Source organism: Mesoplodon mirus (assembly GCF_964341445.2).
Source record: "Mesoplodon mirus genome assembly, chromosome: 11".
Taxonomy (NCBI): domain Eukaryota; kingdom Metazoa; phylum Chordata; class Mammalia; order Artiodactyla; family Ziphiidae; genus Mesoplodon; species Mesoplodon mirus.
Window position 1 is genome coordinate 42,963,571 of NC_138987.1, and position 23,453 is coordinate 42,987,023.

Genomic DNA, 23,453 nt, shown 5'->3' on the forward strand with positions numbered 1-23,453 from the left:
GGCCACCCAGGCCTGCTGCTTGTTTCTGGGCTACTCATGACCTTTTGCTTTTGGAGGTAAATTTAAAATCATTGTATTTCATAGAAATCTCAGAAATTACATAGAATCTGTTGAACAGTTGGAGAAAATTAACACTTTGTTTTTGCATTTAGTTCTTCTGATCTTTTTTTTTTTTTCTTTTTGCGGTATGCGGGCCTCTCACTGCTGTGGCCTCCCCCATTGCGGAGCACAGGCTCCGGACGCGCAGGCCCAGCGGCCATGGCTCACGGGCCCAGCCGCTCCGCGGCATATGGGATCCTCCCAGACCGGGGCACGAACCCGTTTCCCCTGCATCGGCAGGCGGACTCTCAACCACTGCGCCACCAGGGAGGCCCTCTTCTGATCTTTTAAACAACCATACCTCCTTAAATATATTACACAACTTACTAAATTTATTCATAGATACATTTTAAGCAAATAGCGTTTTTAAAATTTTTAGTGGCATTGTCTAATTTTTTATTGACAGTATATGGAAATGCAGTTGACCTTTGTAAGTTAATTTTGTATCTGGCAAACTTACTAATCTCTTTCATCAATTCTAATATTTTGTGTGTAGATGTATTTGAGTTTTGAAAGAAGTTAATCATATTACTTATGAATAATGATAGTTTCGTTTTTTTCTTTCTGTTCTGTATATACATGCTTGGCTTTTTTTTTTTTTTTTCCTGCTGGCCAAGACTTCCACTACAGTATTGAATATTAGTAGTGAAAGCAGGCATCCTGGTGTCATTCTGATTCTTAAGAAGTCTTTTAACATTTCTTCTTTGACTTAGGATATTTACTGTAGATTTTATAGATACCTTATGTTAAGGATGGTGCCTTGCTTTTCTCATAGTTTTAAAATCCTAAATTCCTGTTGAGAGTCATCATGTCCTTTCCCACGTGTCATCTGAGAGGAGAATAGGTCTTTGCTCCTTTATTCTGTTGATATGGTAGATTTTATCAGTGGGCTTCCTAGTATCGAGGCGACTGTACATTCCCGAAATAAATCCAAATTGGTCAGGATGGATTTTTTTTACTGCCTCGTGGGATTAAGTGTCTTAACATCTCATGTGCCGAACCGCCAGGAGGGGAAGCCTGGCCTCCCTTTCAATGGAAAAATGCCCTCTGACCAGTGTCTGATTCCTCAGTTGTGCTTTGATATGTTGTCCCATCAGCTGTGCCGAATATTTGGTCTGGTGACGTGTGTGACACTGTGATGTTTTGTTTGAAGACGTTGTTTCTTTTCTGTACTTCAGTTTTGAGTGTGATGAAACGTCTGTGCTTTGCTAACCTATCAAGACAACTGGCTTGAGCACAAAATGTGGGACGTAAATCCCCACATTTGAAGGAGGTGAAGGTGGAGTAATGACAAACCAAGCGTGGCGTTGTCGCTTGCTTCCGAGAGTGCTGCATTATTCATTGTGTCGTAAACCGATATCCGGTGTATACTTTATGTGGTATCTGGGTGCCTGTGAATCTACATTTTAGATTTGTCATAGGCTGCTATTCCTTTTTCATTCGTCAGATGTTATAATTCGTACGGGGGCAGCTTCCCTCAATCCTGTTGCACGCACTTGTGTTGTAAATGTCTCTTCTTTCTGAGCCCACACGGCTCCTGGATCTCGGGAGATATAAATCCCACAGATCTTCTCAACAGAGCTGTATATTTTGCAGCTCCTCTCGTAGAAATTAACCCCGCGGTGCTCTATAGGCTGTGAAGTTGTGTTGCCGATGCATATGGTAGAATTATGATGTTTTCTCGTTTCTGAAATCAGATTTTTTCCCGAAGTAATCATGAGCACAGCGACATTTTCAATTTCAATTTCAGTATATTTCATTCGTTGGAATGCAGAACATCTCAGCTCCCCGAATGCCCTGAGTTACTGGCATCCTGGTCCTGCCTTGGAGGCATGTGGAGGGCCTGTGATAAGGTTTTTACACAGTGAGGACAGAAAGAGCTGCCAGGAGGGGCCTCCTGAGCCCCTCCCCAGAGCCCCCTGTGGGAGAACGCTGGAGTTTTTTAGGAAGAACCTGGCATGGCGCTCAGGTTTCTGAAGTTGGGCAAGCAAACTGGGGATGCCTGTCGCATTTTCATTTTTTTTTTAGCCCTGATGGTAATAGTAGCAAGTATTTTAATTATTGTCGTTGAGTATAAATTGCTCTGTAGAAAAGATGCTTCAGGAAGAGTTTAAAGTTTGAATGACTTTTGATGAATTCTTTCTCTCTAATAAAGATAAGAGCGTCAGGAATGTCAACAGAACTTTAAGAGCGAATAATAACCAGTGCGTATTCATCGCTAGAGCCGTCTTGGATCGTTCCGTGTTTTCATTAAACACATCCACACACGGAGGGCATCCTTTCTTTATTGGCAGATAATACCGCTACTTAAACCCACAGCACATTCATTTAAATGTGAGTTAATGTGCTGTGACAGATCTGACCCCCTCTCCGTGTCTGTTATTTCTTGAACTCCCCTGCTTCTGCTAATAGTCTTGTGCAAGTGAATGCATTGTTTTCACCTTTCCTGTGACAGCTGTTAATAAAATACCTGGATTTTGGACATACGGAGTCGTGGGGACTGTGGTCCCTGAAGAAGCGCCAGTGGCCAACTGCTGGGCACGTGGTGACCGCGGTGGGCTCCATCCTCGGCAGCGTATGGTGGAGGCCCCGGGGCACAGAATCCGTTTGTGTGGTGCTGACCCTGCTCCCGCTGTGCGTGGCCTTGGGGAGGATGACCTGGAGGCAGGGCAGTCTGTGGGGACACGAGTTTGGAGGGGACACCAAGCTGCTGAGGCCAGCCGGCTCACGGTCTGGGAAGCCTCTCCTTCCTGACCTGGGCCTTCGGGCGCCTTGCGGCCAGGAGGCCCGCACCCCCGGCTGGCCGGCACCCCTCCCTGGTGCACCTGTGGCCCGGCTGCCTCTGCCGCTGCCTTTCCCCTGGGCCCGGGGTGCTGGGCTGACTGCGCGGTGAAGCCCCGCGGCCCCGGCTAGAGGGGGCTCGTCCTTGCAGGGGGGCTGCAGGGAGGGTGCAGGCTGGGCTCCTGCCACGTGGCCCAACCGGCCTGTGCCATCCCAGGGTCCCATGGTGCTCCGGCTGCCAGCTCCTGTGCCCCTCCGTCTGGAGTCCTGGCCCGGGGCTGCTGGCTTTTGACCCCTGATGCCAGTGACCCATCACCTCTTCCCACTTTGTCTGGGGGGACTCAGAGCGGCTCTGGCCTCTGGTCTGTCCTCTGAGCCAGGTCTGAAGTTGCTCTGAGGATCCGGGCATGTCAGAGCCCTTGGAGACAGGGGTCCTGGCAGTGGGCTGGAGCCGGCTGGCCCTCCTGGGGCTGTGCCCGCTTGGTGAGGGGGCCTGGGTGGGGAAGGAGGAGTGGGTGTCCTTTGTGAGGCTCCTCTCTGTCATTGTAGCTGAGACTCGGTATCAGAGGCCCTGGAGAATCGGATGGGACCCGGGGAAGGGGGCGGGGCAGGAGGAGAGAGTGTGCTCCCCGCTGGCCTCTGCAGACACCCCAGGGGACCCTGTGTGTAACTCGTGCCCCTTAAAGCATGTTACAGTTTGGGGAAAGCGGTGCACAATCAGTGGCTTATGCTTTGTTTTGTTTTGTTTTTTAACCAGTCTGAGAGCAAAAGCTTAGAAATGGCTCGATGCATTCATTCTTTGCAAAATAACCATGCCATCGTTTGATGCAGGTGTAGAAGTCCCTCAGCACAGGACCCTCTGTGCTGGGGCCGGGATTGCTGTTCTTCCGTCAGGGTCTCCATGTCTGATCTGGGGAGAGCTCGTTATGACGGCGGCGAGGACAGGGCACAGTGACCTCGGGGAAGCCCTCCCTTCACGCTGCTGCCCGAGTGCTCGCATGGTCAGAGCGCCTTCCCGGGCTTCGTGGCGGCCTTGCTGGGAAACGAGCTGAGGGGCTTCCAGAGGGAAGCAATGGGGACCCTGGGGCCCACGGGCCTGTGTCGAATTAATGGGTGGGGGGGAGTTTTTCAGTGACGCTAAGTGACTTTGGCTGGAATCAGTGCTACTTTTTGTGATTTCAAAGCAAAAGCAAAGCACGCTCCTATGAAGTGAATTAAGACAAAAGGTACAGAATAAATCAGCCAGTGAAAAGGAAACAACAAAGAAAAAGAAACGCTGCACCCTTGCAGCTCGGCTGTGGTTTCCGATGGCAGGCAGCGGCCTCCTAATCGGCGTCACAGCCTCGTCTGTCGTGACTGCCTCTCTGCCCACAGCCTTTAATGAGTAAGTTAACTGTGCCGCAATAGGTTTAGGTCTGTGCCCGGCGTCCTGCAGCAGCCCTGTCTCCCGGGGCCACCGAGTCCAGTGTCCCGCTCCCGTCCCACCGGCACCTGGGGAGAGGGTCCGGGAGCAGGGATGGGAGCGGATGGAGCCTGGAGGCTGAGCCAGCCGGACAGCTCAGGGCGGGCACGCAAGGGGCAGACGTCGGAACATGTGGTCTTGGCACGTGGGTCCCTGAGGCTGGAGCTGAGGGGGCCCGGGGCACGGCCAGGGGCACGAGGGAGCCTCGCTGCCTTGCGGATCCTGCAGCCCCTGCCCCCAGCCAGCGCCCTCCCTTCAGCCCCCCTCAGCTATGGGCAGGTCAGGACTCGAGGTTCCCCCCTGTCCTTTTGGATTCATGTTTTCCCAGTGTCACCAGGCATCCTCTCTGTATGGAGATCTCTTCTACTTTATTACAGTCAGTGGAGTTTTTTCCTTGGGAGTCTAGACGGGGCTCATCTGTCTGTCAGCTTCTGCCTGCCCCTCAGCCAGATGCTGCTTCCTGTTTGGGGCTGGGGTGGCTGGTCCCAGAGCAGGGCTGGAGGGGACGCCTGGGCCAGGGGACTCGCCCGCGAGGGCAGGTGCGGGGCCTGGGACAGGTGGTTGGCTTGGCTGGGGTGGAGCCTGCCGTGGCCTCCTGGTGTCCTCAGCATGGCAGGACCATTACTGTTGGTCCTTGTGATCTGTGAAAACCTCAGGTTGACTTTTTCTTATTACTTACTTCATAAGAGGAGGGTGACAGTGGACCCATGATTCCTAAAATATTTGAAGTTACATACTTAAATCCTTGATCCTACCTAGAGAATTGTTCATTTATGCATGGGGCGTATTAAATTTGGAGGTACATACTTGCTTTGTGAAAGGGGTAGAAGGGATGGAGACGGGTGATTTGGGGGGAGAGGAAGCTGCTCCTTGAAATGAACAAAGATAAGCTGTTGGAAGAGAGAGGCTGAAGGAGATTTAAGCAAGTGGTTTACCTTTTCTTCTCCCTCTCCCGCCCAGAGACCCATAAAGCACGGGAGTTTTTCTTACTTTCTAAATGAATAGCTACTGTTATAGGGAAATAATATCCAAGAAGGCGAGAGGCTCTAGGCGCAGCCTCCTGGCTCTGACTACGTGAGGAAGTAGGAGTGCTTGCCCAGAGCAGATGGCAGGTGAAGGGCACGCAAGCGTCAGAGCCACTGGGGGTGTTATTTATTGGCATCGAAGCTGTGAGGGCTCCAGGTCTCGGCAGCGGCCAGGTACCTGTGTGGCGTTGGGGCAGGTGGGCATGGAGACGGCTCGCAGGTGGCATGGTCCCCGAGGAGGGCGCGCACACCCTCCTCCTCTGTGGGATGGACCTGGTGCTGGTGGACAGTCGCGAATGCTTTGCCCAGCCTCCTGGGGTAGATTCTGTTCACTTCCAGTCCTTGACTTATGGCCTGGAAACAGGGAGATCTGTGCGTGGATAAACAGAAAGTTCTCAGTACGTGGAGCCAGGCCATCTTGCGAAGGCCGCTGGCCCCGATCCTCAGCCACGCGTAGCGCCTGAGCCCTGCGCCATCCCGCTGCCTCTTGCCGTGGCTGTGTCTGCTCTCTAGAAGGCTCCTCTTGCCTCCTTCCCTCTGAACAACTCCTCGTCAGCCTCACAGCCCTGTTTGCCGTCGCCTCCTCTCCGAAGTCTCCCTGCACCAAATGCCCCCACCTCCTTCCCCGCCATGGAGCTGAGTCTCCCCTCCCAGGCCATTTCCCATCTTAGACAAGTGGGGGACCTTGAGGTCCTGACTGGTTGGCATCTGAGGAGCCAGGTCTGGAGCATTGCTTGATGGAGAAACAGAATGGGAAAAGCCAGTCGCAAATCCAGGAGGCACCCCGGGTGTCGTCTGTCCAGAGAGACCCCAGGCGGGAAGGTCCAGGTGCCGCCTGATGGCAGAGAGCTTACAGAACAGAGGGGAGCAAGGGCTGAAAATGGAGGGTGGGGGACCTTACTCATATACACGTCCATTCAGCCAATGGAGCTCCATTCAGCTGCACGCCAGGACCAGGGGCACAGAAGTGAGCGAGATGGAGGAAGACCCTTCCTCTGGGGGGTGCTTCTGTGGAAATGGGCGGGGAAGAGGATCTTCCGCCTCCGTAGGGCGTAAAGGATGTTGTCTTCCACGAGAAGGGTTTGAACTAAGACCTTATACTGAAAATCATGGTGGCCATGGGAAGTTGGGGGGAAGGGCATTCCAGGCGGAAGGAACAAGTAAGTGCAAAGGCCCCGAGGTAGGGACAGAAGTGGGCGCAGTGTGAGGGGACCCGGTGGAGGCCACGAGGGGCGAGGACATGGCAGCACGTCCGGCTCCGTGGAGTCATGGCTAGGAGTCTGCTTTTTCCCTCAGAGTCAGGGAAGCCCCGGGGCTGGACGTGTGACCTGATGTGTTCACATCTCAGCAGCCCCTGCGCCGCTTCATGGGATGGTGAGTACAGGTGTCAGCAGGGGGACCAGCCAGGAGACCGGGGGCCCCTGGGCCTGCCGCGGGGGCCTAGGTGAGGGATGGAGGTGCCTGGGAGGCACAGGGCTGTCCATGCGATCTGGGCCTGACCTCAGGGCCTGATGGCCCCAAAGCCCATGTCTCTGTGGTGGCAGAGCCGGGATTTGCACCTGGTTTGCAGACCTCCACGGACGTGCTCTTCTCGCTGCCTCAGCCTGCCTGCCGCCTTAAAATCCACTTTCGTTTTATGCTTGAGCCACCTGGCCCTTTATTTACACATTACTGGGGTTAAAGTTGTAAAAATATAATTTCCAGGTTATCCAAAGAGATCAAGTAGAGTTAAATCTAAGTGATTTGAACTGACAGCTGCCTTAGCTAATAGGAAATCTGAATTCTACATTTTTCCTCAAAATAATACAGTGCACCCTTTCCAAGTGCCTTAACATCAAGGCTGGCGCCAGCTGCCAGAGGCCTAGATGGCTGATTTCTCTCCTTGTGGACGGTGCCGTGGACGTGCCTGACCTCTGCCTGTTCCCTGAGGGGACGCTCAGCCGCCCCCCCCCCCATGCCCTGCAGCCTGGCTCTGGGGACCGATGGTTCTGGGGTTCTCTCTTTGGGTTCCTTGTGGAGTGTTCGGGGCAACTAGTTCATCTCAGGACAGCCTGCTCTGGATTCCCCACAGGAGAAGCTGGGCCAGTGGAGGCTTTGCTTCGGGCCTGAGTCAGGAGCCCCGGCCAGCCCAGCCCCCCTGCAGCTGTCTCAGGCCTTTCCCGGCACCAGGAACAGTCCATTCCAGTCGCCTGCACAGGTGCTGAGTTGTTTGCACTGGACAAGACTCCAGCGCCCCAGCCATTCCTCCCAGGGTAAAGCTGGCCACGTCAGCAGTGCCAAATGGCTTCTCTTGGTGCCAGGGCCGCCGAGGGCAAAATGGCATTCATGCTTGTGAGCAGGTTTAGGAGTGTGTGTATGTGTGTGTGTCACAAGCCCTCTGAAAGTGTGAGGCTTAGTTAACAGTGGGAGTGCTCCACGGCTTAAATTACCACTTTCCAGGAGGATGGAATTGCAGAGGAGGAGGGGAGGTCTCTGTGCTCCGAGCTCTGGCATGTCCTTCAATCCACATGCACACGCTCGCCCTCCCTCCCTCCCTCCCTCTCTCTCTCTCTCTCTCTCTCTCTCTCTCTCCCCCTCCCTGCCTCCCTCTCTCTCTCTCTCTCACACACACACACACACACACAAACACACACACACCCCAAACCCCTGCTGCGTGGACAGCTCCCTGCTGGACCTCAGGCAGGTGCAGATAGATCCAATGCAGACTTTCCTCACCAGGAGCTCATAGTCTTTTCTGTTTCTTTCTTACTATAAAATTCTAATTTCTTGGTCTTCTCTTCTTTTTCGATTCATGTATGAAAACAACTCTTTTATCCTAAAGCATAGTAGTGGCGGCCCTTTCTAGGCTGTACAAGGTCCCCATTTAGTCAGACCAGCAGGGTGGAATCCTGGCTCTGCTGCTCACAGGCTGTGTGACTTTGGGGAAGTTGCTTAACTCTTCTGTGCCTCAGTTGTCTCCTCTGTATTAGTTATGTCTTGCCGCATAACAGCATTGCCACAAACCTAGCACCTTAAAACAACACACATTTATTCACATTTGTTGTCTCAAAGTTTCTGCGGCTCAGGAGTCTGGGCAGGTCTTAGCTCAGGATCTCCGCAAGCTGCAGTCAAGGTGCTGTCTGGGCCACGGCCTCATCTGAGGCTCCCCTGGGGAAGGATCTGCTTCCAAATGCCCCTGGCTGCTGGCAGAATCTGGGGGCTTGTAGGCTGCAGAGCTGGGGGTCTCGGGTTCTTGCTGGCTCTCGGCCCCCCTCAGTTCCTCGGCACGTGGCCCTTTGCATGTGCAGCTCACAGCTCAGAAGCCGGCTTCCCAGAAGCCAGCAGGGGAGAGCGTCTCCTGGCAGGCTGGGTTATGATCTTCTGTGATGTAATCCTATCCCCTTGGCTGTATTTGGTTGGTTAGAAGCAGGTCACAGGGCGCGGCTCACACTCCAGGGGCGGCGTCCCAGGAGGTGTGCAGGTGGACCCCCTGCCTGCCGGTCATCTTTGGCGGACTGTGCAGCATTGGATGGAGGTCTGCCAGGGCCCCAGTGAACGAGGAGATGCTCAGCTGACCTTTGCTGCCCCTCCTGCCCTTGTGTGGCCAGCCGTCTGGGGCTCCCCTGCCTGTTGCGTGTAGCCCCCGTCCACCCTCCCCTGCTCCTGGTCTGCAGGGCTCCAGGCCCCTACGGAGCTTCCTGACGAGCGGTCGTGGGGTCCTCCTGCCAGCGGGGCCTGGGCTGAATGCGCCTTACCCTCCCAGCCTGTCTGCACCCAGGCCGCCCCCTGCACGCGCAGCCCTGCCGCCCGTCCCTGGGCTTTCCTCGTGTACACGCGGCCGGGCGGGGCCGTGGCTGCTGCATGTCTGACCTGTGACTGAGAGGTGCTGGGGCCCGAGAGGGGCTCCCCCCTGCAAGGACCCCGCCTGCTCGTCTGTCCTCTCGGCTGCCCGCCACCCTGGCTCGTGGGGTGCTGCTCCCTGCGTCACCGAGGGTGGTGAGCCCGGTGCTGCAGCAGGAGGACTCACCACCTAGTGCTGTCTGTGCGAGACAGCGAATGGTGCACATCGCTGAATGATTTTGGTCTTTTGATCTTACTTAAATATTCAGTTCTGGCTGGAAAGCTGTTGACTTCAAATGACAAATGTGTATGGAGAGAGAGCATGAACGTGTTGCTCACTCAGCACACATCTACCAGGTGGCCCTGTTACAGGTGCTGGGCCGAGCTGCCGCCTGATGGACGGATGGTTCCGTTGTGGCCCATTTGGGAGAACCCCAGTGGACGAGTGCTAGGGTGGGGTTTGGGCGGTGCCCTGGTTGACCTCCCCCGTCTGGGCACCAGGCCCCTCGCTGTAAATACCGGAGCTGGTGGTGACTTGGGGGTGTCTAGACCACGGGCCCAGTGACATGTAGGAATGTAGTCAGTACTGGGAGGGGTTCACCTCCTTGGGTACAAACATGCTTGGCTTCACAAGATCAGCCCGTTTGGAAATGACGTGAGTTATCCTCTGTTGGCACACAGCCTGCGCTGGTGGGAGGCCCGGGAGGGCAGCGAGGCCTGGCCCAGTGGCAGGAGCCCGGGGTCGGGGAGCCGGCGGTGGGTGCGTCACTGAAGGGAGGCGGTTCGGCTCAGCAGGGACGCTCTGCCGGGTGGGGGACCGGGGGAGACTCACAAGCAGGCAGCGCTTGGCTCTCCCGGCAGGCTGGGGGGCGCAGGTGGCAGCACAGTCTCCATCGAGGGGCTGGGGCTTAGCTGGAAGCCAGGTAAGCAGGGGAGGGACAGGCTTTCTAGGCAGCGAGCCCGGCAGGAGGTGTCAGCCTGGCCGGCTCAGCGCAGCTGCAATCTGGGAGCTGGGCGGAGAGGAGGGGAGGACCATGTGGCAGGGCCGGACGCGAGGGCACCGTGTGTGGGGGTGGTGGAGCCAGCGACGCTCTTTAAGCCGTGTGCACGTGCACGCGCGCGCGTGCGCGTGCGCGTGGCTGAGGGCGCTGTGTTGCGCCTGGCGAGATTCCTCTCCTGAAGGAAGGTGGAGGAGAGGGTGGCGTGAGTGAGTGATGTAGCGGTCGGGAGAGAGGAGGCCCCCGGGTTGTCGGATGGCTGGCGGGAGTAGGGGTGACGGAAGACGCTGGCCTCCGGATCCCTTGCTGACCGCTCCCCAGGGGTTTATGAAGACGTCTGTCATGTCACTTACGTGTGGAGTCCAAGAAGTAATACACATGAATCCGTAAACAAAACAGACTCACAGACATGGAAAACAAACCTACGGTTCCCAAAGGGGAAGGGAGGGGGAGGTATAAATTAGGAGTATGGGATTAAGAGGTGCAGACTACTATACGTAAAACAGACAAGCAACAAGGATTTGCTGTATACAGGCAGCTGTATTCAGTATCTTATAACGAACTATTCAGTATCGTGGGAAATAATCTGAAAGAAAATCCATTAAAAAAACCAACCTAGCTCAGAGATGCAGAGAACAGATTGGTGGTTGCCAGAGGTGAGGGTTGGGGTGTGTGTGTGACGTGGGAGAAGGGGGTCAGAATGAAACAAAGTCGTAGGGCTATAATGTACAGCTCGGAGAGTACAGTTGATGATATTGTATCCCATCTTCGAAAGTTGCTAAGAAACTAAATCTTAAAAGTCCTCATCACAAGAAAAAAAAATGTATAACGGGGCCTCCCTGGTGGCGCAGTGGTTGAGAGTCCGCCTGCCGATGCAGGGGATACGGGTTCGTGCCCCGGTCTGGGAGGATCCCATATGCCGCGGAGCGGCTGGGCCCGTGAGCCATGGCCGCTGAGCCTGTGCGTCCGGAGCCTGTGCTCCGCGACGGGAGAGGCCACAACAGTGAGAGGCCCGCGTACAGCAAAAAAAAAAAAAAAAAATGTATAACGTGTGTACGGTGATGGATGTTAACTAGACTTATTATGGTGGTCATTTCCCAATATAGTATTTACAAATATTGAATCATTATGTTGTACACCTGACGCTAATATACTGTTATATGTCAATGATACCTCAATAAAGAATGTCATATGCGGGAAATTTAGAGCATCCATCCATCCATTCCCTCCCTCCCTCCCTCCCATGCACCCTTCCATCCCCCCACCCTTCCATCCATCCATGTACCCATTCATGCATGCGTCCACCCACCTGCCCATCCATTCCTCTGTCCCTCCATCCCTCTCTCCTTCACTGATAGGCCGGGTGCTGCTGTGCTGGCTGACCAGGTCCAGGGCAGCCACATGCAGTGGTTACCCAAGGGGCTTGGAGGAGCAGAGAGCATCTTTTGTGGGAGCCAGCTCGTGGGGTGGGACTGTGCTCAGGGGTTGGTGACATACTCCATATTGCTTGTGAGTCTATAAAAAATTAAGATAACTGGAATTTTACAAACAAATTAAACCCATTGGTATTTTAGTATTAGAGATTGAAAAGTATTGATGGTGTATATTTTAAGAATGTGTACATTTAAAAGTTTCTGATGTGTTTACTTTTTGCTTCACCAGCTGTTCAATTTTCTTTCAGATTTTTGAAAGGATATTGTTTATATGGGCCATACGTCACCCTGCCAGTGGATACGTTCAGGGGATAAATGACCTTGTCACTCCTTTCTTTGTAGTCTTCATTTGCGAATACATAGGTAAGATCATATCATGATGTTTTCTTCTCACAAACATTAACTTTAGTGGCCTTACGATGTTGCTATGCATAATTATACCAATACTGAAAATTGCTATTAATTTTACTGTTATTAATGACAACTAATATTAGAGAATAGTAGTTTTCTCATTGATGCCAGCTTTAAAAAGTCTTTAAATCCACATGCCCAACTACTGAAGACATTAAGATGCAGTTATTATTATTAATATCTTCCTTTTACTAATACATGAGGAGAAATGCAGTATATATGGGGAGTGTAGTTTTGTGTTAATGGCCATCAGAGCACCGGCTTTAATGGTTTGGATTTAAGTGGGTAAGGTTAAGGTGACAGAATATTAGTTGAATGTTTTGCTTACAAGCTAAACACCGAATCTTCTTTCATTGCGTGTCTGCGGCAGTTCATCACCTTTCTGCCTTTGATATACTAGTAGCATTTAATTTTCTGGAAATATTAATTACATGCAAAGTAATTGGTTTAATGGGCATTTAGGTTGGGTTGTGCTGTTGCTCTCTGAGTACTGCATATTTTTTCTTCCATTTATGTTGCAGCAGCCAACTGTAATATACCTTCCCCTGGTTTATATTTCAAGTTTAAAAACAATTCTGATAACACATGTGCAGGATCTACTTTTTAATTCATCTATGGATAAAATCTAAATGCCAAAGGAGGGGTTTACTCTTTAGTTGTAGCATTTTTATTTAAAACTGATATTGCTTTGTCTTCATGTGAACCTTCCTGCCTTGGTGTTTGTTGGTTTTTTAGGTTGTGTTTTAGCCATTTCAGTTTCTGGTCAGCTTCGATTCCATCGTTGTTGTAATCTGGAGAGTGAGGTTGACTCCAGGGCAGATGATCCTCTGAGGATGAGAATGTACCCACTTGGTCCACTTTGTGGCCACCCTTCTCCCAGCACTGACGATTTCATGGGAGTCTCTTCATTGCTAGGCAACCAGCAGGCACGGGCTGCTCCCCCCTCATCTCTGCAGCAGGGAGAGGTCACTCCTGAGAGCACTCCTGCCTCTCTGCTTCTCCCTCTCTCATTTGACAGATAATGAAAATGTTTGTAATGATCCTAGAACAGTAGGACCTCTGTCAGTAGACTTCAGAGCTGTTAATTGAAAGAAGTTCAACTGAGATGTGATTAGAGAACTGATATTCCATGTTAAATAGACCATTTAATTAATGTGGTAAATAAGTTTGCCTTAATGAGTCTAGCAGCAGCTTACGTTGTAAGACCCAAGCAATCCATTGTGCATTTGTCTGAATGATCAGCAAGCTAGGACGAAGGGACATGACCGTGATGTTAATTGTCCAGAAGAGAGAAAAGCTGGAGGAAAAAGAATCTGTGTTCAAGTGGTACCTTCAGGTAGAGACTCAGAGAGACTCTCCTTGCCTTCCGTAACCCTCACCACACACACTCATACACATATACACGTGCACACACACACACACACACACACAGAACACACATGTGCAGCGGCCCGACTGGCCTCCTGGGGCTGCCAGCAGCCCCGGTCTCCTCCGGGGCACCTCGCCCCGCTGTCCCGCTGTCCAGGGACAGTGTCTTCAAAATGCAAGTTTGGTGCACGCACACGTGCAAGCACGCTCGGGCACACACAGTCACAGGCGCGTCCACCACCGCCAGCCACAGCCTCTCCAAGTAAGTGTGGAACAAATCCCCAACTAACCTCAGGATGGAGCCCATGGTCTTGGGTGGGTCCTGGAGGTGCCTGTCCCCCCCAAGGGACGGCCAGGGACGGAGGTCAGGAGAGCTCTTGGGACCCTGGAGGTGGGGTCACAGTGTGCGGGCTGTCCAGAGGCGGAGGCGGGAGAAGATGGCCACGCAAGTGGTGCTGAGGCCAGCGGGGGAAGCCCAGGAGCTGAGTGTCACTCCAGGAGGGTGCCGTGTGCTCGGAGGCGGAGGCTCCTGGCTGGGAAGCGCAGGGTTGGGTCCAGTTTCTTTCTCTCTAGCTCTGCTGAGCCTGGGGGTCCTGATGTCTCGGTTTGGGCTGGAAGGAGGGAGGGCCCCTCTAGCCTTGATCTGGCTGCGTTTCCCACTGCCCTCTGCATTGGGGCCCCCGACGGCTGCTCGCTGGTCATCCCTCGCTGGTGTCTGTGCCTGTGTGTCCCCATCAGGCCGGCCTGGAGACGGGGCGTGGGCCTGCCGCAGCACCCGGGGAGGACAGCCGTTTGGGCAGAGCTCCTGAGTCTTTTCGCCGTGTGTTGCATTTATGTAGTTCAGAGCACATTATGTATAAAATTGTTTCATGCCTTTTCCCCATTTAACCTTGTAACATAAGCTCATCCCTATATTATTAAGAAATCTTTGTACAGATCGTTTCCGCCTCCTGCACATAATATTCTGTTGAGATAATGTAGCATAGTTCATGAAACCATTCTCCTATTGTTGGATTTTTTTTAGTTTTCTTCCCCCCAGGCGTGGCGCAAGTTTTAAGTAAAGCCTGTATTTTTCAAACAGGGACTGCCATATTCCTTTGAGCAATGTTAAAATCTGATTTAAAATTAACAACCATTATTCTGTCACCTTGAGTCCCACAATTTAAGTAGAGACATATTTTACTTGAACCAAATAATTTCAGCATAGCAAAAAACGAAGAAGCATCCCCCCCTCCCCATCCTCTGTGCTACTTAGATTTAGAAACTACCCTGGCACTTTGGACCAGCTCTTCGGACTGACTGAATGAGGGTTGGGCGCATGGGAGGAATTCCGGTGACGAATTTTGGAAGATGAGGAGTATTTTACAATTGATTTTCATTATCAGCATGTGTAAGCTCTGATTGATTTGATTTGATATGTCATTTTCTCGTAAAATAAATTACTCTTGAAAGCTAAGACGGAAAGTGACTGGCATAAACAGTGTATTTACTTATGAACATTACGGGTATTTATTTTTATGTTCCTGTTTGTAAGTCAGAGTCTCAAAAGCACAGGTTGTTTTTAAGCAGGTTAATTTTGCCCAGAGAAGACATTTTAGCCTGCGGTTCCTGGAGATTGGGATGCGCTGGAATTGGATTTGGTGTGCGGTTGGCAAGGGGGCACAGAGGAGAAGTGATGCCAACCAGTCGGGACACAGAGCAGAGGTGATGCAGGGAGTTTGCTGTCAGCTGAATGCTAGTGGAGCTGCCATTCTTTTGCCTTTTCCACTGTTAGTACGAATTGGGCTTCGAGTGACAGGGAGAGAAGAGCTGTTGCTCATTTCTCATTGATAAGTTACAGTTTTAGAAACAGTTGTTTTAATTTTCCTTGTTTGCATTTAAGTTTTCCCTCATTGCACTTTGTTTTTTCCATGTGTTACATGAACCAAGGCTGCTTTTTTTTTTTTTTTTTTTGCCGTACGCGGGCCTCTCACTGTTGTGGCCTCTCCCATTGTGGAGCACAGGCTCTGGACGCGCAGGCTCAGCGGCCATGGCGCACGGGCCCAGCCGCTCCGTGGCATGTGGGATCTTCCCGGACCGGGGCACGAACCCGCGTCCCCTGCATCGGCAGGCGGACTCTCAACCACTGCGCCACCAGGGAAGCCTCCCAAGGCTGCTTTTAAATGCATCCTCACCTGGCTTCCTTTGGTGTGCCTCCCACCTAATGTACTTTTGGGGTCCACAGCTCGTCTCAGAAACATTTTAAAGACAGAAACGAGTGCATCTGCATACAGGAGGCTTCCTGTGGCAGTTCTGTTCCTTGTGGGGGAAGTGGAACGCAGAGGGCCCTGGGAACGCCGGTGGGTCAGAACCAGAGGGTGGGGCTGCTGTTTGGCAGCCCCTGAAGTGACAGGAGGGGGCTGTATGCTTGTATAGCCCGTGATGTGTATGTACTCAGATTTTCTACTTAAAAACATCTTGATGATGGTCAAAATAATGGACTTATTGAAAAATTGGAAAACTCATTAACAGTTATAGCTCCTTGTCCCAGAAGCCGTCATTGGGATGTTTTACTAATTTCCTTCTGGTCTTTTGTCAATATACTTTTTACACTGCAGCAGTTATGTTATGCATGCACATCCTAGTATTGCTTTTTGTTTAATATCTACTGAACATTTCCCAAAGTCATTAAGCACTTAAAAAACATCTTTTTAAAACATAGAGACACACTCCTTTCAATAATGGGTAGGAAAACTAGACAGAAGATCAACAAGAAAGAAAGAAAACTAAGCACCTGAAAACCCCTAGACCTAACAGACATCTACAGAGCAGTGCACCCGTCACAGTAGGATCACATTCTTTTCAAGTGCACATGAAACATTCTCCAGGACAGACAATATGCTAGACCATAGAACAAGCGCCAGTACAGTTGAAAGGATGGAAGTCATACAAACTGTGTTCTCTGACCACACAGACATTAAATTAGGTATCCGTAACAGAAGGAAATTTGAAGAATTTGACAAATATGTGGAGATTTTAGAACACAATCATAAAGAAGCAATGTGGGGACTTCCCTGGTGGCACAGTGGTTAAGAATCCGCCTGCCAGTGCAGGGGACACGAGTTCGAACCCTGGTCCGGGAAGATCCCACATGCTACAGAGCAACTAAGCCAGTGTGCCACAACTACTGAGCCTGCGCTCTAGAGCCCACGAGCCACAACTACTGAGCCCACGTGCCACAACTACTGAAGCCCGCGCACCTAGAGCCCGTGCTCCACAACAAGAGAAGCCACCGCAAGAGAAGCCCGCGCACCACAATGAAGAGTAGCTCCCGCTTGCCGCAACTAGAGAAAGCCCGCGCACAGCAACAAAGACCCAACGCAGCCAAAAATAAATTTTAAAAAAAAAGATTAAAAAAAAGAAGCAATGTGTCCGAGAAGAAATCACAAGGAAAATTAGAAATTACCTCGAGATGAATGAAAATGAAAACACAACATACCCAAACTTCTGGCATGCAGCTACAGCAGTGCTCCAAGAGATATTTATATTGAAAAGGGGCATCTCAAGTCACTAACTTGAGTTTTCAAGTTCAGAAACTAGAAAACGAAGAGCAAATTAAAGCCAAAACAAACGGGAGGAAGGCAATAAAGACTAGAACAGAGTAAATGAGGTAGAGGGTACAAAAACGGCGGAGAGGAAGCAATAAAACCAATGTGGGGTCTCCAAAAATATCAACAAAATGTTGGCAAACCTTCAGCTAGACTGACCTAGGAGAAAAGGGGAGAAGACTCAAATGACTAAAGTTATGAGTGCTTTTAGAAATAAACAGCACTAAGGAAATGCTGTGAGCAACTCTCCAAATTCGAGAATGTGGATGAAAAGGTGTTCCTAGAAAGGCACAAATTACCAAAACTGACTGTGATGGTTGATTTTGTATAAACTCGACTAGGCTGTGGTGCCTACTTATTTGGTCAAACACCAGTGTAGATATTGCTGTGAAGGTATATTCTGGATGTCATTAACATTTAAATTAGTAGTGTTTGAATAAATCAGATTACCCTGCATAATATGGGTGGACCTTATCTAATTAGTTGAAGGCCTTAAGAGCAAAGACTGAGATTTCCTGAAGTAGAAGAAATTCTTGTTAAGACATAGACATCCTGCCTGAGTTTCCAGCCTGCTGGCCTGTCCTACAAGTTTCAGACTTGCCAGTCCCCATCATTGTGTGAGCCTGTGCCTTAAGATAAGTTTCTCTCTCTGAATATAATGTAATATAATACAGTATAATATAGTATAATATAATATGTACATTTATTTATCAATATCTATATGGATATGTACAAGAACAATGTATATAGGAGATTAAATTAGTAATTTAAAAAATTCCAACAAAGAAAAGCCAAGGATCATATGACTTCACTGGTGAATTCTACCCACATTTAACAAAGAATTAACACCACTCCTTCACAAACTCTTCCAAAAATAGAAGAGAGGAAACGCTTTTCAGTTCATTCAGTGAGGCTAGTATTATCCTGATACCAAAGTGGGAGACAAAGATATCACAAGGAAAGAAAGCCAGAGACTAGTATTCCTTATGAAGATAGATGTAACAATCCTCGATGAAATACTAAGAAACTGAATGTAGTAACATAGTAAAAGAACAAATGGGATTTATCTCAGGAATTCAAGGTTGGTTCAACATAGAGAAAAATCAGTCAATGTAATACACTATACTAACAGACTGAAAGACAAAACAACGCAACCATCTCAGAATGATTGACACAGAAAAAGCTTTTTGACAAAATCCAGCACCCTTTCACGATAAAAACACTCAACAAACTGGAAATAGAACTTCCTCTCTAATAAAGAGCATCCGTGAAACACCCACAATTAACGTCATGCTTAATGGGAAAGACTGAATGCTTTCCCCTTATGATTAGGAGCAAGACAAGGATGTGTGTGCTCCTCACTTCTATTCAACATTGTACTGGTTCTGGCCTGGGCAGTTAAGCAAGAAAATGAAGCAGAAGACATTGAGAATGGAAATGAAGAAGTAAACTACCTCCCTTTGCAGATGACGTGATCTGTATATAGAAAATCCAAAGAAATCTACTAAAAAATTATGAAAGCTAACAAATAAGTTCACCCAAGGTTGTGGGATATAAGATCAAGGTAGAAAAATCAGTTATGTTTCTATACACTTGCAATGTACAATCCAAAAATGAAATTATGAAAACAGTTCCATTTACAATAGTGTCAAAATGAATAAAATGATCTAAATTTAGCAAAAAGAAGTACAGTATTTACTCTGAAAACTAGAAAACATTGTGGAAAGATATTAAAGAAGATCTAAATAAATGGAAAGACATCCCATGTCATGGATTGGAAGACTTAATAGTATAAAGATGGCAGTCCTCCCCAAATTGATCTAAAGAGTCGGTGCAATCCCTGTCAAACCTGTAGCCGAAATTGACAAGTTTATCTTTAAATTCATATGAAAATTTAAGAGACACAGAATAGCCAAAAGAATCTTGAGACAGAACTAAGTTGGAGGATTCGCACTTCCTGATATCAAAACTTACTACCAAACTACAGTAATCAAGAAAGTGTCATTTTGGCTTATGGATGGACACGCAGATCAATGGAACAGAATTGAAAGTCTAGAAATAAACCTTCATATTTACAGTCAGTTGATCTTTGACAGTGACGCCAAGACAGCCCAATGGGGAAATGGTCTTTTTCAACATATGGTGCTGGGACAACTAGATATCAACATGCAAAAAAATAAAGTTCCATCCCTGCCTCTCACCATACACAAAAATAAAATGAATCATGGACCTACATGTAAGAGCTAAAACTATAAGACTCTAATAAGAAAGCATAGGAGTAAATCTTCACGGCCTTGGGTTAGGCCATAGTTTCTTAGATATGACACCAAAAGCAAAAATGACAAAAGAAAGAAATAGGTGAACTGGACTACATGAAAATGGAAACTTTGTGCTGTAGAGTCTCAAGAAAGGGGAAAGACCTCTGCAGAATGGGGGAAAATATTAGCAAATCATCTACCTGGTAAGAGACATAGCCATTATATATAAAGAACTCTCATAACTCAATAAGATAATCTAATTTTTAGAAACGGATAAAGCATTTGAATAGACATTTCTCCAAAGAAGATAGACAAATGGCCAATAAACATGAAAAGATGCTTGACATCATTAATCCTTAGGGAATGCAAACCAAAGTCACAATGAGATACCATCTCACACCCCCTAGGATGGCTGAAATCAAAAAGAGGAACAGTAAGAGAAGTTGGCAAGGATGTGGAGAAATTAGAAACCTCATGTGTTGCTGGGGGCGTCACACTAGCCGAGCAACTTTGACCAACAGTGTGTGGCATTTCAGTAAAGAGTTAAACCTAGAGTTACTGGCAAAAGCCTGCCCAGGCACGCACAGGAGCATTGTTTCTTTCAGCCAGTGAAACCCACACCCCAACCCAAGTGTTCATCAGCTGATGAAGGTGTAAATAAAGGATGATCTACCTGTACAATGAAGTAGCATTCAGCAATGAAAGGACCGAGACATGCTATAACACGGATGGCCCTTGAAAACATCATGCTCAGCGAAAGAAGCCAGCCACAAAAGGCCACGTGCTGTATGATTCCGTCTATATGAAGTGTCCAGAATAGGCAAATTTGTAGAGACAGAGCATAGACGAGCGGTTGCTTGTGGCTTGGGAACAGAATTGGGGGGATGGGGGTTGACTCGCTGGAGGCAGGGGTTCTTTTAGGAGGGACGGGATGTCCTAAAATCAGGTTGTAGTGATTGTTGCACAGCTTAGTGAATATACTGAAAACCACTTTCACTGGCTGAATTGTGTGGTATGTAAGTTGTATCTCAGTAAAGCTGTCGTAAAGAAAGTAGAGGTCCTGTCTTCATCTGTGTGGGCTGCTATACGAAATTCCACAGACTGGGTAGCTTATAAGCAGCGAAGTTTGCTTCTCGCAGCTCTGGAGGCTGGACGTCTGTGATCAGGGGCCGGCATGGCTGCATTCTGGGGCGCCTCTCTGCCTGGTGCACAGCCGGCATCTTCTCACTGTGTCCTCGTGGGGTGGGAGGGGCGAGGGGAGCTCTGGGGGGTCCCTTTTGTAAGAACACTAGTCCCATTCGTAAGGGCTGCACCCTCATGACCAAAGCACCTCCCAAAGGCCCCACCTCCTAGCACTGTCCTCTTTGGGGTTAGGGTTTCAGCATTTAAATTTGGGGGGAACACAAGCGTTCCGGACCATATCCCACTGTGTGGTGATATAATTTGGCTGTTTTCTATTGAGGCACGTTTGCCTGGTTTCTACTTTTTCACTGTCACGGACAGTACACGTAGTAGCTCAGTTAGTAAATTCCTGATTGCATTTTGGAGTGTTTTCTTGACATGTACTCTTAGAAGAGCCATTACTGACTCAACGGTTGGGTTTTTTTTTTTTTTTTTTTTTTTGGCGGTACGCGGGCCTCTCACTGCTGTGGCCTCAGGCTCCGGACGCGCAGGCTCAGCGGCCGTGGCTCACGGGCCCAGCCGCTCCGTGGCATGTGGCATCTTCCCGGACCGGGGCATGAACCTGTGTCCCCTGCATCGGCAGGTGGACTCTCAACCACTGCGCCACCAGGGAAGCCCCTACGGTTGGGTATTTTTAAGTCTTGATAACATTTGCCAGGTTGTGTACCAGAAAGATGTTTGAATGTCTGCTCTGCAGCTGCGTCCGGGATTGCCGTCTTTCTATGTCTTTGGGGCGTTCTGAGCATTATTGGTACCTCCTGGCTGGAGACAGGACCTACGCGTGCATCTGTGTGCTTATATGTGCGTGTCACTTGTTTGTAGATATGTCAGTGTTTGCCCGTGAGGCTGTTCCAGTGTGGGCCAGGGCTCCACGATGTTAAGGGACTCGGGGAGTTAGCTGAAGGGCCAGGAGCAAGTAGGACACTCTCCAGCATTGACGTTTGAGTTTTCAACCTGCAGGAGCCGTATTCAGCAGGCCTGATTAGGAACTTGGAAGGGACAAGGGTGCGCGAATGTGTGTGTGTGTGTGTGTGTGTGTGTGTGTGTGTAGGGAAACAACACTGTAGTGGAGCCTGGCGGCTGCAGGCCTTGTGCCCCATGTGCGCTAGCGTGGCAAAAGCAGGTGTGTGACCAGCAGCCTCTCTGGGGGACGTTACACATAGGATCGTTTGTCCCCAGTCCTTGAGGCGCACGCTGGCCCATCTGGAGCGAGGTGGAGGTGGACTCAGTTGGGGCAGCTTTGTGGAAATGCAGTGCGTGCACATGCGGAACACGCGTTGGCATCTGCTGGTCTCTGCTACACTTCCACCAGCCGAGGAAGATGCTGGTGTCTCTTATGAACGACGAAGCAAAGCCTCTACAGTCATCAGCCACCCAGAAGGCAGCCAGTCCTCTCTTTGGCCTGTGGGCCTGTTTCTGGGACCTTGCCTTCCATCAGTTTGATCCCACTGTGTCCTCACCTCGCTCTCCAATCAGACCCTGGGGGTCTACAGTCTTTTCCTCCGTTGCCAAAAGTGATGGCTTAGGTGCAGCCTTTCATGTGTTAGGTGACAGTCCCCAACATTTAAGGAGCACTTGTTCTGGGCTGGTGCGCTGGTGAGTGGGTTTGTCTCTTAGGACCTGGGGCTCCGAGGCCCCAGATCCATGAGCTAATCATCTTGTTCCTCCTGGTACTTAGGTGGTGGCTCACCTTCCTTGAAGTGACAGCCGCTGTCTAGCCGTAGTGTCATAGGGTTGTGGGGTAAAGAAGGAGTTCTCCCCGACCCCTCTCCTAATTCCCCTGAGCTAAGTTCACGGTTTAATTAACTTCACTGTGCATTTCTTTTCATTCTAACGACAGCCTTCTAGGGTAGACGTTACTGCTTTGAGTTAGGAAAAAGGAGGCGTGGAGAAGTTAAATAACTTGCCGAGGTCCTGGTGTTTCGGATCTGGAATCGGTGTCTCTGCTTTATCTGAACAGCCAGCCGGGCAGCCCTGCCCCGCGGATACCTCCTAAGCTGCCGGCAGCCTGGCTCTGCCCACGGCCGGCCACGAGTTCCCTGATGATGTGAGTTTGTGCCTGCTGCTGGTAGTTAAGTCAAGGATTAATTTTCCCAATTTGTAGCTTTTCTTACTGACACGGTGCCGAAGTGCTTTCTTACATTCGGATATGATTCCCAAGGCTGAGGTGGTAGAATTTTATCCTCCTTAATTGGGACCCTTTGTACAGCCTTTTAAAATCCTTTCATCAGAGAACAAGTTCTATTTCCTTTCCATTGGAGTGCAGTTTCACGGTTGTTGTTGTTTTTTCCTGATTTATTTCCTTTCTTTTAAATGGTTTCTCTTCATTTCTTGTTTTAAATTGCAGTCATTGCTGAAGTGGTTCTGGCTCTGGCTAACAGGAAAAGGCTAACAAATACATTAGTGGGGTCCTTTCACTTTTTACCCTCCTAATATAAAATGCCACATAATCTGACATCCGGAAGCTTCAGCAGTTCAGCCCAGGGCCTTCGAAAACTCGGAGGCTGAGCCTTGTGCTCAGAGCTTGCGGCCCTGGATCCTCTACCCAGAGAGACCCCTGCCCCACACTTTGCATAGTGTTTCAGAATGTCGTGGACCCTATTTCCTGGGCCTGGATTCAGAATCCCTACGTGATAATTAAAGTCCTGAAGAGGAGTGTGGGCTGAATGGAAAGCTTTGCATTTACATTTGAAGACTCTCACTCATCCTTTCTCCCCACAAACTTTAGCTTTCTTCTCGAATTTTTATGGCTCTCTGTGTTAGAATCAGGAATTTTCAGAATGTTTCTTACATAACACGTACCAATTCCTGTCTTCTTTGTTTTTCAGCATCTTTAAATGTTTCCCTTTTATCAAAGGTTGTTGTTAAATCCCAGAAACCCTTTTCAGATCAATTTTTATTTTGTTAATATTAATTTAACAAATCCATACACACACATACGTCTTTACACACAGGCCACATGCTTATTCTTCCTGTAGTACTACGTGTTACAAGAGCCAATGGTGGAGTGTCACAGCTTCTTAAAGAGGG

The 23,453-nt window shown here is 49.5% G+C and overlaps 1 protein-coding gene across 1 annotated transcript in view; it reads left to right on the forward strand.

Annotated features, from left to right (window-relative positions):
- The window catches only part of TBC1D22A (TBC1 domain family member 22A), a 326,009-nt gene that overhangs the window by 127,017 nt on the left and 175,539 nt on the right, over positions 1-23,453 (forward strand). Inside the window, exon 8 of the mRNA XM_082636735.1 lies at positions 11,866-11,980. Within this exon, the coding sequence (XP_082492861.1) occupies positions 11,866-11,980 (115 nt within the window). The remainder of the gene's footprint in view (positions 1-11,865; positions 11,981-23,453) is intronic.